We start from the raw sequence: 16,681 nt of genomic DNA, 5'->3' as shown, positions 1-16,681 counted from the left end.
ATATTTTAACACAAGATAGTTTTAGATGGTTCCATGTCTACAACTAGGCCTGCTTGCTTCCCCGCAAACGACCAAGAAATCCAGACAAATCCTATCAAATACATACATATACATATATATATATATACATACATACACAGATGAGTCATTACTGCATAATGCTAGTCGAACAGGTATGCATATCTAGAGGCATTATTTTATGTGGGGGCTAACCATATATATATATATATCTATCTAGCACAACATAGTGCTCCCATAATCTGTAAGGTAAGGAGCGGCTACATGAAGAATTTAAGAATAGCACGCACAGAAAGCTAAGAATAAGCATACTGGACTGGACTATGGTTATTGTACAGAAAAGAACCCCACAAGATATTATCATATAGCAGGCCACAAATCAACGGTCCATGGAAATTTGATCTAAACTCTATGCTACTACAGCATATCTCACGGGATCAACACGATCGGGTAAATGGAAGTAAATATCTCTTACTCTCACTAAACCGATGCTGTCCGAGTGGGTAATTTATGAGAAACAAGCACGGCTTCATTACTGGCAGCTTTCTTTGCAGCAAGCTCTTCTAAGCGATTCCATATCGCCTCTCGTTTTGCTTTCAGCTCATTTTCCTTCAATTCGTCTTCCTGAAACTTGACTAAGCATTCCTTGAGCAGTTCAGGATCAAGATCATAAAATATCTTCCGAACATTCAAAGTCAAGCTATGGACAGCCTGGTTCCAATGACTCCTGGCATTCTTTTCCAGAGCTGGAAAGATTATGGGCAGTATGACCTTGCGATTTTCCTTGATCAAGTTTTCAATGTGATCATTATTCCACAAGAATAGCGCCCTTTCTGCTACCTAGGAAAGCAAATTGTTGCATTAGCGTACGTTTCAAGAACGTGAACATGTGGAAGGACATAAACAATCACAAATTTTCATATGACTCTTGGCCAGGTCTGCCTAGAAGTTCGGACAGTCAAATCTAAATGCAAAGCAAATAGTATAACTAAAACATAAACAGCACAACAACACGACAGAAACTATTTAAAATATCGATAGGTGTAATACGAGCAATCAATGAAAACAAGTAGTACCTGAAAATGTGAACTATTTAGACATCGAGCGATCTGGCGAAACAGGGGTACCATGCAGCGTTGAAACTCTGGAGGTTGAGTTGCTTCTAATACTTCTTCCAACTCACTAAGAAACATGACTTCTTTGGAACTATTTGTAACTGGCCAATACTTCAACAGACCTCTTATGACTGTATCAGCAAGCTTGCAATCTTTCTCTACAAATTGTGTGATGCAATATGACAACTGCTGGTGGTACATAGCTAGGCATTTTGGTTTATGCAAAGGGATCAATGCACGAACAAGGAATAACTTATGCTCTTCTTTCAACGGGAGAGCAAATCCATTGATGATACTTCCCAAAATTTCTAAAAGTTCAGCAACCCCATTATGCTTTTCAGTCTCAAATATAAATCGGTAAAATATGTTATTTATAGCCTTTCTAATAAATGGCCGGTGGACCATAAATTTCCCGTAGATACGGTGCAGAATTGTCTTCAAGTATTCTCTTTCTCTATGATCTTCGGAGTCGAACAGATCCAGCAGCTTCAGAATGAAAGAATGATCAATATATCTCTTAGCCAATTTTGCATCCATCTCAGGAGAGGCCACAAATCTGAGAAAGAATTCATACACAATTTGCAAATGAGGCCATGCAGGATCCATTGAAGGCTCCTCCTCTTCCAAATCAAAACCTTCCACAATTTTGCTCTCACGTGGTTGAGGACTCATTGTTCTAAATAAATTTAGAGAGACCATTTTTATAACATCCTGAATAACAGCTTCAGTAAATTTAGTATTAACAGAAGTTACATAATCCACAATCTCCAACAAAGTTTGTCGTTTGATCTCTTTCTCTTTAAGATGCTTTGTTGGGTCACTGAAGTCAAACAAAACGCAGCATAGATTTAGCTTCTTAACAAACAAATTCTGTTTTTCAGAGCTTGGAACTTCCCTAAACCCAGGCAATGCCTCATATGAAGAAGTGGGAATTCCATTAAGTTTCGTGTTCACACCTTTATTAGCCTTGCCACCATGATTTTGCCCCACATCAACTGGAAAAGATGAAACCAAATTTACTGCCTTGCCAGATGTTAAATCATTAATTCTCGAACTGGCAGAAGCATAAGCAGTAGAAGGGGCCATATGGCTTCCACCATGTTCCCTGCTCTCACCACTCTTCGATGATTTTCGGGGAAGCTTACTAAATATCTGCTTGATCATAATTCATACAAACCGATAAGGCGACACTCCCAAAAAAGTAAAACGCTTTTTCCTTAGCCTCCAGAAAGATGTTGAGAGCTATTACAAATCCATAAGTTGAGTAAACACTCTATTTTGCCCGGTGGGAGAAGCAATTATAGCAGGCACTTTTTCAGCATTAACAAAAATGAACAAGCCGAACCAAAGCTACCCTTTTCATCCAAACAGTAAGCAGATTCACTCCTACAACAGATCACACAAAATTGCTGTCCTGAACCCATTCGATTCAACAAAACACCAAGGAGCGAAATCGAACATATCATCTGCTATTCCAGAAAATCTAGTCGGTGTTTTTTAACCCCAGATTTGTATTCAAACACCCAAACGCCAGAAACACTCAATATCAAAGATCTGTAACCCCGTTCTGAATCCGATTCTAAAAACTCTCCAGTTCAAAAAGAAACAGAATTAAGTAACAATCAACACATAAACGTCCGAATTCTTCCGCCCAAATCACTCTTAGGGTTGAATTACAAATCGAAAAAAAAAAAAGAAAACAAAACACAAAAATAAAACGAAGGGTCAGGGTTTTGAATGTCGAAGAGAAACCAAAAAAAACTCCCGAAATACAGAAACAGAGACTCCCATAATCCAATAAAAGGAAGGATTGTGAGAAGAAAATGGCTTTCGTATTACTTACAGAGAGAGATTACTCGGTCTCTGCTTTCCCCTTCGTGGCTTCCTCTGTTGACTGCCATTTCGAATCAATAAATAAACCCCTTTTTATTTCTAAGTGATGATGGCCAATGGCAATGGGCCTCTCTCTAAATAAATTAAGAATTTGCTGTATATTCCCTTTTATAAGAAATTTATTTTCAAAATTTTTATTTACAAATAAAAATAATAAATTTTCATCCCTCAACTTTTAATTTCTCTATTTTGATTTTGATTTTTTTAATTCTTGTTAATGTAATTTAATATTCTAAAACGTTGAAAATCGTTGGTTCACATGACATTGTTGGCGGCCAGCATTTTTGTTTTCTTTACTTATTAATTTCCCCCACTTTTTCTGCAAAAATAAAACGGATCGAATTTCAACTTGTAATTATAAAATGCATTAATTAATAAACGTGTTGATTACTTACGGGTTGTCAACTTTGAACCAATTCAACCCACCAAAGAAGAATTCTTTTTATATATTTATTTATTTATATCGTCTGATAAAAAATAATATGCTTATAGCTTATTTGATACGTAGATATATATATAAAAAGAATTAAAAAGAGATAAAAACAAAAGCAATAATTAATATTAATATGATATGGTAATTGTCTTAAAGTAATGGCAGACAAAAACATGAATAAGAAATACAAGGTAACTGAAGCTGTGTGTGTTGTTGCCGTGAGAGTTGAAACCAAACTAGGATTGTGCACTTTTCCAAACTTTTTCAACTTATGGATTATTCTGCAAAAGCTTATGGAAAGGGCAAAAGGGGTTGAAAGTAAGAAACAAAAATATTGAAATTGCAGCTTAGCTTTCTGGATCTCAGTCAACTAGCCTTATTTGAAGGGTCTGTTTTTTTTTTTTTTTTTTTCTTTTTTACTTCTTTTAGTGCAACAGACAGGAAATATATGTCAATTACCATAAACGGACAAATGGGTTTTTGTGAGATTTCACCTCAATTGGAAAAAGGAACAAAGCATTCCTTGTATGAGTGAAACCTTTTTGTAGCAGATGCGTTTTAAAACTGTGAGACTGACGATGATACGTAATTGGCCAAAACAGACAATATCTACTGGCAGTGAACTTGAGCTGTTACAAATGGTATCAGAGCTAGACACCGAGAATGTACCAACGAGGACGTTGGGCCCCCAAGGGAGATGAATTGTGAGATCCTACATTGGTTAGAGAGAAAAACGAAACATTTTTTATAAGAGTGAAAATCTCTCCCTAATAATAAACGCATTCAAAGCCGTAAGGCTGACGACAACGACCAGGACTTAGGAAAAGAAGTAAGGGACGTAGGGGATAGGATCACGACATATTCTTTATTACTTTATCTTTATAAAAAAGAAGAGAGAAAATGACGGGTAGAGAAATCACTGAAGAAGGAACCAAATTAGGGGAGGGCTGCAAAGAAGGGTGAGGGGTACCATCCCTTTTGGCTTTCTTCCTTCCCCATGCATTTATGAATACGGGGATCTGGCTTCTATCTATGGGAGTCTTATGCCACGTGTCAACCGTGGAAGCGCCGGGCATCTCATTTGAAACCATTTTTTTAAGAATGTGAAAGCCTTGGATAATGAGTTTCAAATTTTATAAACCAACTTGTTTTTTGCTATAACACTCCATTAAGAACACCTCAACCACTAATACTATAAGTAGCATTTGACATTGATTATGGGATATCAAAATACTAGTTTTAGAAAATTAAAATCAAAATAACTATCCTTATAACACACACTTAAAAGACCTCATAATTTTGCCTTTAATTTGACCTAAATGATTGATCGTAAACAGCATTGACAAAAGGTTTAAATAATTTTATTTTCATTCATGAATAACTGCAATGAAATAAATAAATAACAAACCTACAAAGTATCCATCTTTATTTACTTGTACACCGGGAACTGGTCAACAACCAAATAAGAAATTCGAATTCAACTAAAATAGCTGTCGGTTCTGACTGATTATACGATGGATGGAACATGCCAGGAAATTTTTATGACTTCTTCATGAAAACTTATTTAAATGAAATACACTGGAAAAAAAAAAAATAATATTAGCCAATGAAATCTGACGGATACCATAAACATTTACACTTTAGATTTCACATTAGGGAAGTTTCAAAAGGCAGATGCAGCTAAAATCTTAACTTTGACCACGTGCTGCTGCTAAATTGATAAGAAACTGGAAACGGAAATTCTAATAAGAAAAACCTGTTGTTCGCTAGCAATCTGAAGGCTAAGGAAATGCCACAAATTAATTTTCCCCTGAAAAACGTAGTGGTTATTTAAGGGCAAAAATAAATAAATATGATCACGATTTTGGTACAAATATGTGTCCACGATAGAACAGGCAAAATCTCCGAACGCTGAGTGAACTTCTTTCTGTTGTGAAAAGAATGGGAAGAAGGAAAGAAGTTACCAAAATTCCTTCTACTTCACAAGCTATATTCAGCCTTGGAGTCGATAAAAGCTTGAATTGATGGTTCTCTCCCAAGAAAGTCGGATAGAACATCAATTGGTTCTTTTGCACCTCCCGGAACCAATACCTGCCAAATTAGATGGGTAAGAGTTCATTCAATCCCTTCTGGATACAATATACAGACCTTTAGGTTAGCGTGTTAGGCAATGAGGTGCTATTATGCTAGTCAGTACGAGTTAGTAATATGAGACAGTAAGAATATGTTGGGTTGTTAGAGAGAATTAGAGGTCAGCGACTTAAACAAAATCACAAAGGCGATGTCTCAGATATATGGAAGTTGCTCAAGACACGGGATGACCAGTGGACATTTGGCATGAAGAGATGAAAGTGACCCCAAAGTGGTGGTAATAGGCTTAGAGAATGTTGTGGATATGTACAAGATATAGTCTACTTTGAAAATATGATCAGCAGTGAAATTGTTCCCTTTTTTAGTTAAATTCGCCTCAAAATCTACATTTTAAATCTTTGCCAAGTACTCAAACCAGTATATTTTAGTGATGGAGGAATACCAGTACATTTTGGTGCCATGCATTACATAGTTTGTAATTGGAGTAGAAGAGGCCTCTTGGATTCCTTCCCTATTTTATAATCTTTTTTCTTATTTATACAAATATCAATGTAGCTCTGTCAAACAGAAGATTGAAACAAAACTCCTAGATCTTACTATGAATTTGGGAAGACGCAATAAAACAGGTATGTCAACCAAATTTGAATAGGATACCAATGAATGTGAGATACTCTAGTGACATTGCTTTTACGAAATTGAATTGAAATGGTGATAGAAAATTGGTCCAAATGACAATCAAAGTATGATGCATAATGCAAAATTTTTACCTTGTTTCTGAACTGTAAACCAATATGTTGGTTCAAAAGATCACCACGAAACTTTGAGACAAAAATATCAGCCGCGAAAACCTGCAAAAGTTAGCTTGCTGCTCATGTTTTATTAAACGAAGATAAGCAATGTCCATTACATAAGTGTTCATGAACATCCTATTCCCCCTTTCCATTTGAAATGATAGTTATTACGTCAGTGAATTAAAACATTAAAAAACTTAGAACATGCTAAGCACATATTTATGAGAAGTAAAGCAAATTCCAAAAATGATTCACGTGCTCGAAGGGTAATATATACCTCACTCCATACACGACTATAGCAGGCAGCTTCATAGCCAATAGCACTACATGGAAAGCATGAAGCAGGATTGCTGCCTTCAAGCATGGGCAAACCTAGCATTACCTGTGAAAATGCTGTTACATGAAAACCTAGCATGCAAAACTCAAGTTAATAAATAAGTACTTCAAAATATTACCTTTGAATGGAGATGCTTGAATAATTCAATGATGTCGACATTTTCAGCACAATGTATAATTTGATCAAAAAGACCTACATACAGAAATTTCCCGAGTTGGACAATGAAAGGAACACACACTTATCATAAATAGAGTGCAAGAAAAATGTGGCTGACATTTTGGAATGCAAATACAAAGATCTAATATCTTACTGGGGTTGCCCTTTAGGGGGTGGGAATGGATTTTGACACTTCGTGATACAATTCTCTCAAGTACTTCAACGTATTATATTTCCTCGTTTCTTTTACCAAGGTAGCTCAAAACTAGAAAGAAAAATAAGGAACTTCCTTTTCAAAGGAAATAGTGAGGGGAAATTGAGGCATTTGATCGGTTGGCATATTGTGATAAGACCAGACCTCTTGAATGTGGAAGATTGAGTATTGGTAATTCAAATACAGAATGTAGCCTTATCAACAAAATGGTTCTTGAGAAGTCCAATAGAAACAAATGAGTTGTGCCACCAGGTAATGATTTATTCATGAAAAGGATGAGTATGGATGGACTATGAAAAATAATAAATCAGGCAGCAAGATACACTTAAGGAACATATCAAAATTTTGGGGTCAAGCAGAATTTAATAACCATTAGAGTTAGAAATGGGAGAAAGCGAAGTCTTCCTCTGGAATGACACTTGGATTTGAAAACATCTTTTGTTAAGATTTTCACAGAGAAATGATTCGGCATTATGTTTGAGACAAGAAACCCCACTCTTGAAATGTTGTCTCTAGAAGAAATTTACACGGGGAGAAAATGGAAGAGTTGAACACTTTACTAGTAGACATGGAAATTGGATCCTTCAGGTTGCTCCTCTATGAAGTCCCTAAGTAAAGAAATAGTATCATTCCCTTTGAGCTCATAAGACTAAGAGCTCTTGAGAGGACTATGGAAAAAAAAAGTCCAAAGAAAGCAAACGTTTTGGATTGGGTTCTTAATTGGGGTTGAGTTAATATGGCCAATAGAGTACAGACCGTGACCTAATAATGTTCCAAGTCTTAACTGTTGTGTGCCAATTGTTGAGGCAGGGGCGCCAATCTTTTTGCGTTTTGGTTGTCCTTGTGCTTTTGATTCATCTCCAAAGGAAAATATTAGTTAATTGGGGTTGAGTTACTTGGCGTTTTGGTTGTCCTTGTGCTCTTTTTGTACTTGTTCTCCTAATCTAATGATAATTGGTATGCATTTATGTAAACCCCATTGGAGGTGCCACAGGTCTATGACTGTAACTTTTCAATCATTCAATGAAAAGACTTCTTGCTTCACCCACAAAAAAAAAAGGAAAAAGAAGAAGGTAGGCACAGTAAAAGAAATGACATACAATAAAGAACTTCTTGCTTCAATTTCAGCGCAGAAAAAGAATGTCGCCATTTTTTCAGTGATTCACATACTTCATCCTTGATAGGCACTGTAATATCCTAAACATTGCACAAACATAAATTATAACTTCACACTCACAATAACAAATGCTGTGAAAACTTAACTCGGGTAAAATATGACCATCACAAATTTAAAGTTTTAAGCCAAATACTTTTGATCAGTATGAAACTTAGACAACTTTAGAGCTGAATATGTCGAGATGCACCAGATTTTCAAACAATGAGACCTCAAAAAGGCGATAATCTATATGTATTACCTGATGGAAACCAGATAACAACTTCAAAGAAACACTTTCATAGCACCTATAAAATAAAAACGAGCATTAACAGGTGGATCCAGTCTTTGAATCAAACTTAGGAATATTGCAACTGATGGGCTACCAGTTTTCTAGAATCTGAGCAGGAATCTCAACAAAGTCAGAATCAACACGCAGCCCTGAGATCCTAGTAAATGATGCATGATTGCAAATATGTTGAACCTAAAATTCCATTCAAGAAGTTGAAGAAAATACATTAAAATCACATAAATACGACATGCTTATAGTTTAGAATATTGTACATTTTACCTTTGGTGTTAGTTTTCTACTAATACTAACAGCAAGACCAATTGTAGCATGGCAATATTGCATGTAGATTAATATAAAAGGATGATTGGATAAGCACTAAAATTCTGAACTAGATTGTTAAGGTAGTTTATCTCAAAGCCACACAAGACCCTAGTGGTCATCATTTAGTTTGGACGTCAACATGCCTCCAGAAGCAGACGTTATAACTTCCATCACAAGATTTTGCTCACCACATTTATGATAATGTTTTGTCCGTCTAAGATGTAGGAGGAATTGAGAAGGAGATCTTGTTCCAGTAAGGGACATGGCCAAGGCCAATGCCCACAATACATATTTATCACGAATCAGATACTAGAACTGAAGGAACTTGCCTCAGTTATCCTAATTCTGACCATCACAATGAATTACCATCTTCTAAGTTCTAATTGTTAGATCAAATCTGTGTTGGTCTGAAAGCAAGTACACTAAATATATACCACATGGCCAAACTCGTGGAAAAGATTAACCACTTCAGTGAATCGCATCAACCCAGCATGACCATCAACATCCTTCTGTAATTGAGATATCAATAATGCCACCGGTATCTACTCAAAGAAAAGAAAAGATAATTTATGAGGATACAACTTGTATATAGCGTTATCATATAAAAAAACAATACATCACAACTTCTTGTTCCAAGTACAATTTTTGTAACGATCCAAGCTCTAAGTAAGATTGATTTACTTTTCTCCCTCAATTATTGCATTATTTTTCCATTTAAATTATGGATTTAATCCTCATTTGGGGTGTTTATGGTCCATTGAGTTTAATTGGGCTCGTAAGACTTTTTAAAGTTAATTTTGTTACCACAACATGCATGTAATAGCAATCCCAGCCTAGAAGTTGAATCGTTATAATTTTCTTCATGCATGTTGCACGTGCATAAGGTCATCATGATTATAATGAGATTATCTAATAAACAATAATAATATTCTAGATATATGAACACGTGTATCAAGCAAGTGACGATAAACATTGGGTTTCTAGAATATTTCTTCATTGTCAATGACAAATGGTTACCAGGCAGGGAAAAAGGGAAACGTACTGATGATGCAGATGCAGATCAGATTCTGGTCATTAAGTTACAATTCAATGAGGCATCTAGTTGCTATTTTTTATCATTTATATTTTAATCGTGTTTCCATTACAAATTTCGTATTCATATAATGAAGTAGGGTAAAAAAAGTCGAATTGAGATTATTTTTCCTTCTGATAAGAAACAGAAAATGAAATTGAGCTTGTCAAATGCGCCTGTTTGAGAAAGTGAATGCTATCAAATGAAACCAAGTATTATTATCCATAGAATGCCCACATAAAATGAATAAATAAATAACAAAAAGGGGAGAACCACAACTATTCAGCAATAATTTTTTAAATATACAACAAATATTACCTGCCGAGTACCATTGGATAGCAATGCACTGTTTTGAAGGGCCACCACACATGTGTGAATGTACTTTCCCTCCCTAACCAAGTATAAAACATAATTTCACCCACCGATGACAAAATAATGTCAAGTTCAATTTTATAAAAGGTTTGAAGTCCAGATCAAACCTTGTGTAAAGATCAAGGAAGAAGTAACCAATTAGTTCACCAGAGTTGAGATCAAAAACTGAGTATAACTTAACATCATCATGCCAAACCTCGGCATCTATCACTTCTTCAAACCTTAAACCTGGTGAAGAAAATATTCAAATACGAAATTGCAATTGTAGCACTAAATTTTAAAGGCAAGAACACCAAAATCATGAGTAAAGGTGGAAGGATCATGCCCTCCAAAATTTTTGTAAGGAAACGATTACCAAAAAGGTCTTGCATTATCTTGAAGATCCCAGATAAAACCAAAGAGACTGGAAAGTATTGCTTCAGAGTCACAAAGTCTAGGTTGAATTCTTGATCTTCTACCTTCTTGACATAATATAATAAATCCTCGATGCCAAACGGACTCTCTCCTTCCTCTTGCTTCTGATGTCTCGTAAGTCATAAGACCCAAATAAGTTCCATGAAACCATGTTATCACAAACATTTAACTGATTGAGTTAACCTTTAGGTCCTTCAAGCTGGCCAGTTCCTTGGCAGCCACATCTGTTAAACTGTCAGAGATGCTCTCCAAGAATTCAAATACCTGGAAAAACATTCAAGTAATTACCCACCTAAAAATTGACATTAAGTTGAGAATTAACGAAACCAATTGGTGATTCTTCTTTTATGCTAAGGTTCAACCAATGCCTAGCAGAACCTTGTTCCAAATTTTTGGAATACGCACGTACAAGTCAAGGCTTTGATGTACATTCAGAGCTTCAATAAGCATCCATTTCTTATTTGTAAGTTGTAACTAATTGCTTGATAGTTTCTAAATTAGTGTTATTGGTATTGGCTTAGCATTTTGGGCCGGTAATCTAAACTTGAAAAATGGTTTCAAGGTTATTAATTGGGACCAACAGATACAAGGGTGCGGTAGGTTTTATATACAATTTTTTCCATTTAGTAAGATAACCCTTCTTTATGGTTTACACCATAATAGGAAAAATGGCACAAAGAAATAGAAGTACGGAATTAAACACAAATTAACCACTCCAACTATCCTCACCACCACTGTTACCCTAAATAGGTCTTAAGAAACTTGATACAATTCCATTCGTGCCAAAAACACAAGACCCTCGTGTTTATAATTCATAAATCCATAGGAAAAAAATACTTGGGTTTCACACATCATTTAAGAGATAGAGAATAAGAAAGGCTTTTGCATTTCGATTTTAAATGCATCATTATAAGAAAATAAGAAAGAACAATCACATTCTATCTATATCTAATACTAGACTCTTAAGCATAAGGTTGTATAAAAGGGCAACATCACTCAACTAGTTAAAAGCATTATAATCTCAACCAAAAAGTCAGAAGTTTAACTCTCCACCCACACCCACGTATGGATGAATAAAATAAATAAATAAAACTAAACATGCAATGTCACCAAACCTATAGAATTTTATTGGGTGATTGGCGTGCCTTAATTTTATGCTGGTACTAAAAAATGCCCAAAAATGAATTGAATTGAAAAATAGTTCACATCAAATACTAACAAATAAAATGAAGAATCAATAATATACTTACAAATAAAGCATTCCAATGAATTGCAAGAAAAATATAATCATAATTTTATTTTCAAATAAAGCCAAAAATTAAAACCTAAAAGTGAAGTGTGTCATGAAAAACCATTCTTTTAATCCCATCTTAATTTTCTATTTTCTAAAAAGTCATAATGATATTTGATAAACGATGAGAACTAGCATTTCTGAACAACCTTAGCGGATGACCTTGCCATTCTATAATGAACAGCATAGTCTGCGTAGTTTGAATAGCCTTGTAAGCGAGCAAATTTGTGGCGCAGATGAACCTGAAAATTTAGAAAGAATGTTAAACAGCAACTTTCAAGAAACTTTCACGTAAGCAAGCATTGTTCTTCAACAGTTGACACTCGGTCATCATATTCAAGTTATGCATTAGAAACATTGTGGAGGCATTTGAAATGTCAACAACTTTTCATGGAACGTCAATTACCACATAGAACCGAGTCATGTTAATTTACATTATCTAAAGTTATCAATTTTCCATCTTTTAACAATATTTACTTCTTTCATATTGATCATATCTCTAAAACCAGCGTGAAAAATTTTAGGAAATAGGAATATTATTATTCATAAACATGGTCTTTAGAAACAGGAAATTTCATTTGTCAAAGTAGATTATGGACCACCAAATCAAAGCTTGCTCAGTAAAACCATTTTTAGAAGAAAAAAAATGGATAAAGAAATCATGATAGCTAGCCCACTGATCTATGCATGTAATAAGTTAATAGAAAGGATAAGGTGCAAAGTTCAGTTTTTAATATTTCATAAAGAAGAGATTATCCATATAAAACCATTTTAAGAAAGAACTGGATGAGAAATTAAAATGGCGGCTTCCCTAATGATCTATATACAAATTACGTTAATGGATCATGCAAAGCTCAGAACCAAGTAATCTATTTGAACTTTAAATTAGTTCATAAAGAAGAGATAATCAAGTTAATTACCAAATTTTCTAGAATAGAAAGATTCACTTCTCCGCACCTCTTTCCATATGTCATTGCCACCATCCTTCTTGTCGTGCCTACCTTAAAACAGGCAGTGTTACTATTGTCAGTACTCAGTACATATTCCTCCTCTGAATCTATGATAAGAACTTCACAAATAGCACCCAACTCAAAAACTTCTGGTTAGTTTGTATGCAGAAAGTTGCATAATATCACATTCAATTAGAGATAGAAGCTTGCCCTAGGTTTTCTATTTGAGCTCTGGAATTATCATAACTTTCAATATCTCATGCCAAATGCCCAAAAGTAATATTTAAATATCTAGGCTAACTGTTTTCAAAGAACTCCAACATCATGTTTGCTAAAGGACTAAAGTTTCTAGACTTCACTGCTTCCTTCCATTAAAAGTTAACGTATTGATAGTATGCATTAAGTTCTGAAATGTTACATGGATATTGACTTTATGGATTAAGAATAGATGCAAGAAAAGAAAAAATACCGAGATAGAAGTCATTACAGAATAAAAATAAAATACCCTGCAGGAAAGATTTGATAGAGGAACTGAATTTGGGAAAAAAAAAAAAAACAAACAAACAAGAAATAAACAGGTTTGAGTCAAAATTTGACATAGTTGGACAGTATTCCAAAAAGCTTTTGGTTCAGAAGAGAATACCTTGCAATGTTCTAATATTGCCGCAGTGTGATGGCTTCGCATGGTCACCTTAAACTGACCATTTTCATTTTTATCAAGACTCTGCATGGAGAAGAGATGATAGCGAGTGCATTAGTCAATGGTAAGCGGGAATAAATCGATAAAAAAAAATTGGTAAGTTTTTTTTAAAAAAATTCAACAAGATTGAGGTGGGAACTTCGAACCTTTAACCATTTAACCAGTTGCCAATAAGAAACAATTTTATTGATCAATCAAAAAGATCTTTTCCAATAGATTAAAGTAGTTCCAAAGTAGATTTCATATTAATAAAGGTTAAATCATAGGCCCACCACAACTCAGAGTGAATAGACATTCTTCAAATTTTGGTTACGCTACTAATCTACAGGAATCTTTATTTGTAACTTCTATACACTTTATTGCTAGTATCGTCCTTGTTAAATTTTCATTTGACATGTCATGGATTTGACATCATAAAGGGTAAGTATTTCCATTAGATCATTAAGAAAATCGACAAAATACATAATATATATACATAAACACACACACATATCAACAAAAAATCACTAATGTGAACATGATATGGACCAATATTAATATAAGAAATTTAACTTATTTAAAAAATGTAAGATGATTATTTGGTTAATTTAAATATTTTTTATGATTTTCTCCTAAATATCCATCAATATCAACATTTTATTGATTTTTATCTACATTTTCATAAAATTGAGACATCTACATTTTCTTCGACGTCAATATTTAAAACCTTAGCTTATAACCACTCAACTAAGCAAAAATGTTCCTGATGAAGCTAGTTGAATAATAAAGCATATAATTAGCTTCAACCATCCAGTCACCCTCGGATCTACAAGTACAACAGTCCAGAAGACTTCAAACAAAATTACGAATAATCAAATTATTTTAAGCTATGATGAGGAAAAAACTTTTCAAAGATATACAGCTGAATAAGAACAAAAAATCAAGGTGATAAAATGCCACCAGAAAGGAAAGCTAACAAGAAGGATTTTTTTGTGGGTCAGTATCTAATTTGTGCAAGTGCATTAACGTAAGATACAATTAAAATACATAATATTGGAAGAATCCAAACCTCAAAAAATTCTTTTGGTAAACCATCCAATTCAGCCTCACTAAGAGGTATGAATGTACCATCATCGTTCAGATTCTGAATATATCGCAGGCTTAGCTCTTCAATTTGCACCCTCAATCGCAGCAATTCCTCCCTCTTTGGTGAAGTAAGGTTTAAGCCATTCCGCTCGAAGTCTCTAATCTGTCACTGATTGAAAAGAATCACCACAGGTTTTAAGCAATTGTAGCAAGGTAAAGTTAAAATATCATAAAAAAGAACCAAAGTTGACTGAGGCAGGCTATTTCCTCTATATTTCAGTTTCAGATTCTGGCAATTAGATTGTGAATATATGGATCATCAAAACCAATTTGAGGGGGAGGGAGAAGTTGGGAATGACATATGCAAAAAGAAATATCCGATAATCCTGCCTCAACAAAATCAATTTCCTTACCTCTTGTGCAAGGAAATGTTTGGAAAGTTTTCAAAAACAATTTATAGAGCTGTTTTTGAAATTGATCAGGTTCCTTTTAAAGAATGGAGTTACAATACACTTGTGATCAGTCTATTATTTTCTTAGTATAACAACTTCAGTTGTTAATGAAATTGACCATATGTGGCAATTAAGTTCGGGAAAACAAAATCCAAGGAACAGTTATCTGAATCTATTTTCACCCACACATAAGTATCAGGAAAAGAATACAACAGGACAATTTTTAAGTTCAACAAATGTGGGGATGGGGAAGTAAACCTTTCAAAGGTCTAGGTGCCTTAGTCTCAGATGCTCAGATTGGCAGCATAAAACAATTTTTAAGAACGAAGAACTGAGCTATTTAAGCTTGACACCTAATTAGGGCATTGCCATCTTGGCTCTTTGTAATTTGAATTATAGAATACATTGTATTTTATGCAATTATCTTCACAGTTGAATTCAGTAGTCATTTTTCCTATTTGAAGAGAAAGTACACATAACAATGCTCATGAAAAGAGAGGGTAAAAATCTCTCGATATTGCAGCCTGCTAGGAGTCCATACCAAGCATTGGATAAAACACTTCTGTTCAGCACTTGTCTGCTCCCCTCTAGTAGAAAAGGCTTTGACAACACGATACACATCTTCACGTTTGCTGTCCAGCCGATAGAGAAAGAACGATGAGTTCTTTAACTGATAAAGGCATGCAAATCTATCGTGCTCTGAAGTTTGTTCGCAGATTAATAAAATAAGAAGAAATAGTTTGGCAGGGACATATTTCTAAGCCTTCAATTTTACAAAATTTATTCCTATGGCACTAGTCAAGAACCCAGATACATAACTCACTTCATTTTCCCCCTGCACCTTATGGCAAACAACTTGCATTTCAAAACATGGATGTGCATGTAAATCATATAGACAAATGAGGGAAACAAGGTGTAATCAGTTTAAGCCTTCAAGGGTACCCTGCTGCATAATCTGCTAAAGCTAACGAATGTTACCTTTCAATAAAAGATAGAAATTAGTGATACCTGCACATCTGAACATGAGCATCTATTCTCCGCTCTGCTTCAGCACTTGCTTTGCGAACATCATCTGAAGTCGATATTAGTTTCGGAAACACGCATGATTGTACTTGTGGAAATTGTTCAGCCTCCAAATCAGCCAATGGAGAAATTACATTCGAATATGTAACCTGCAGGCTTCATTTGAGGTATTATAAAGAATAACTACGAACTATCAGAAAGCAAATTCAGGTTGTGGTGAAAATAAGGATTTGTGATGTGAACACTACGCATACATCTCTACTTCCAAATTTTCATTGCCTAATTCCACGTCGATGTGGCGGCATTTATACTGACTCTGCTAGTCGCATATCTAAAACTAGCTCCATGAGAATCAACCGCTTACAATGCGTCCAGAATTTCGCTGAATCGTAACTAGCTATCAAAAACCGCATCAAGAACATTATTCGACTAAGCGGTTCACATCCATCGCTGTATTAACTGTTCCCAGTAGCAGATGCGTGTCTTAACGGAAGGGATGAACCAAAAAAAAAAAAAAAAAAAAAAAAA

At 34.8% G+C, this 16,681-nt stretch overlaps 2 protein-coding genes across 2 annotated transcripts in view; both read right to left on the bottom strand.

Annotated features, from left to right (window-relative positions):
- Positions 1–202: 202 nt before the first annotated feature.
- LOC111491782 (serine/threonine protein phosphatase 2A 57 kDa regulatory subunit B' theta isoform-like) lies at positions 203–9,507 on the bottom strand. The gene is made up of 4 exons (XM_023140814.1): positions 9,496–9,507; positions 2,977–3,006; positions 1,095–2,794; positions 203–858 (listed from the first exon to the last, which is right to left on the bottom strand). Exons 3-4 carry the CDS (start codon positions 2,295–2,297, stop codon positions 499–501), a joined length of 1,563 nt encoding a protein of 520 aa, XP_022996582.1. The 5' UTR covers positions 2,298–2,794; positions 2,977–3,006; positions 9,496–9,507; the 3' UTR covers positions 203–498.
- Positions 5,059–16,681, bottom strand: part of LOC111491781 (probable thimet oligopeptidase) — a 12,327-nt gene continuing 704 nt past the window's right edge. The window contains exons 3-20 of the mRNA XM_023140813.1: positions 16,139–16,302; positions 15,672–15,762; positions 14,662–14,841; positions 13,557–13,637; positions 12,884–12,964; positions 12,113–12,205; positions 10,856–10,936; positions 10,614–10,776; positions 10,366–10,486; positions 10,205–10,277; positions 9,249–9,356; positions 8,588–8,685; positions 8,464–8,509; positions 8,149–8,245; positions 6,797–6,870; positions 6,619–6,723; positions 6,318–6,398; positions 5,059–5,550 (exon numbers count right to left, since the gene is read on the bottom strand). Of these exons, the coding sequence (XP_022996581.1) occupies positions 5,440–5,550; positions 6,318–6,398; positions 6,619–6,723; positions 6,797–6,870; positions 8,149–8,245; positions 8,464–8,509; positions 8,588–8,685; positions 9,249–9,356; positions 10,205–10,277; positions 10,366–10,486; positions 10,614–10,776; positions 10,856–10,936; positions 12,113–12,205; positions 12,884–12,964; positions 13,557–13,637; positions 14,662–14,841; positions 15,672–15,762; positions 16,139–16,302 (1,848 nt within the window). The 3' untranslated portion in view covers positions 5,059–5,439. The remainder of the gene's footprint in view (positions 5,551–6,317; positions 6,399–6,618; positions 6,724–6,796; positions 6,871–8,148; positions 8,246–8,463; positions 8,510–8,587; positions 8,686–9,248; positions 9,357–10,204; positions 10,278–10,365; positions 10,487–10,613; positions 10,777–10,855; positions 10,937–12,112; positions 12,206–12,883; positions 12,965–13,556; positions 13,638–14,661; positions 14,842–15,671; positions 15,763–16,138; positions 16,303–16,681) is intronic.

The sequence above is a fragment of the Cucurbita maxima genome, unplaced genomic scaffold (genome assembly GCF_002738345.1).
Source record: "Cucurbita maxima cultivar Rimu unplaced genomic scaffold, Cmax_1.0 Cma_Scf00017, whole genome shotgun sequence".
NCBI classification, from domain to species: Eukaryota; Viridiplantae; Streptophyta; class Magnoliopsida; order Cucurbitales; family Cucurbitaceae; genus Cucurbita; species Cucurbita maxima.
The sequence above is the reverse complement of the archived record's forward strand: the minus strand, read 5'-3'. Positions and strand labels throughout refer to the sequence as shown.

Excerpts from the sequence above, each read along its gene's own strand:
- LOC111491782 (XM_023140814.1), bottom strand. The coding sequence starts at position 2,297 with ATGATCAAGCAGATATTTAGTAAGCTTCCCCGAAAATCATCGAAGAGT. Across the intron at positions 859-1,094 it reads TAAATAGTTCACATTTTCAG|GTAGCAGAAAGGGCGCTATT; the intron begins GTACTACTTGTT and ends TTGCTTTCCTAG.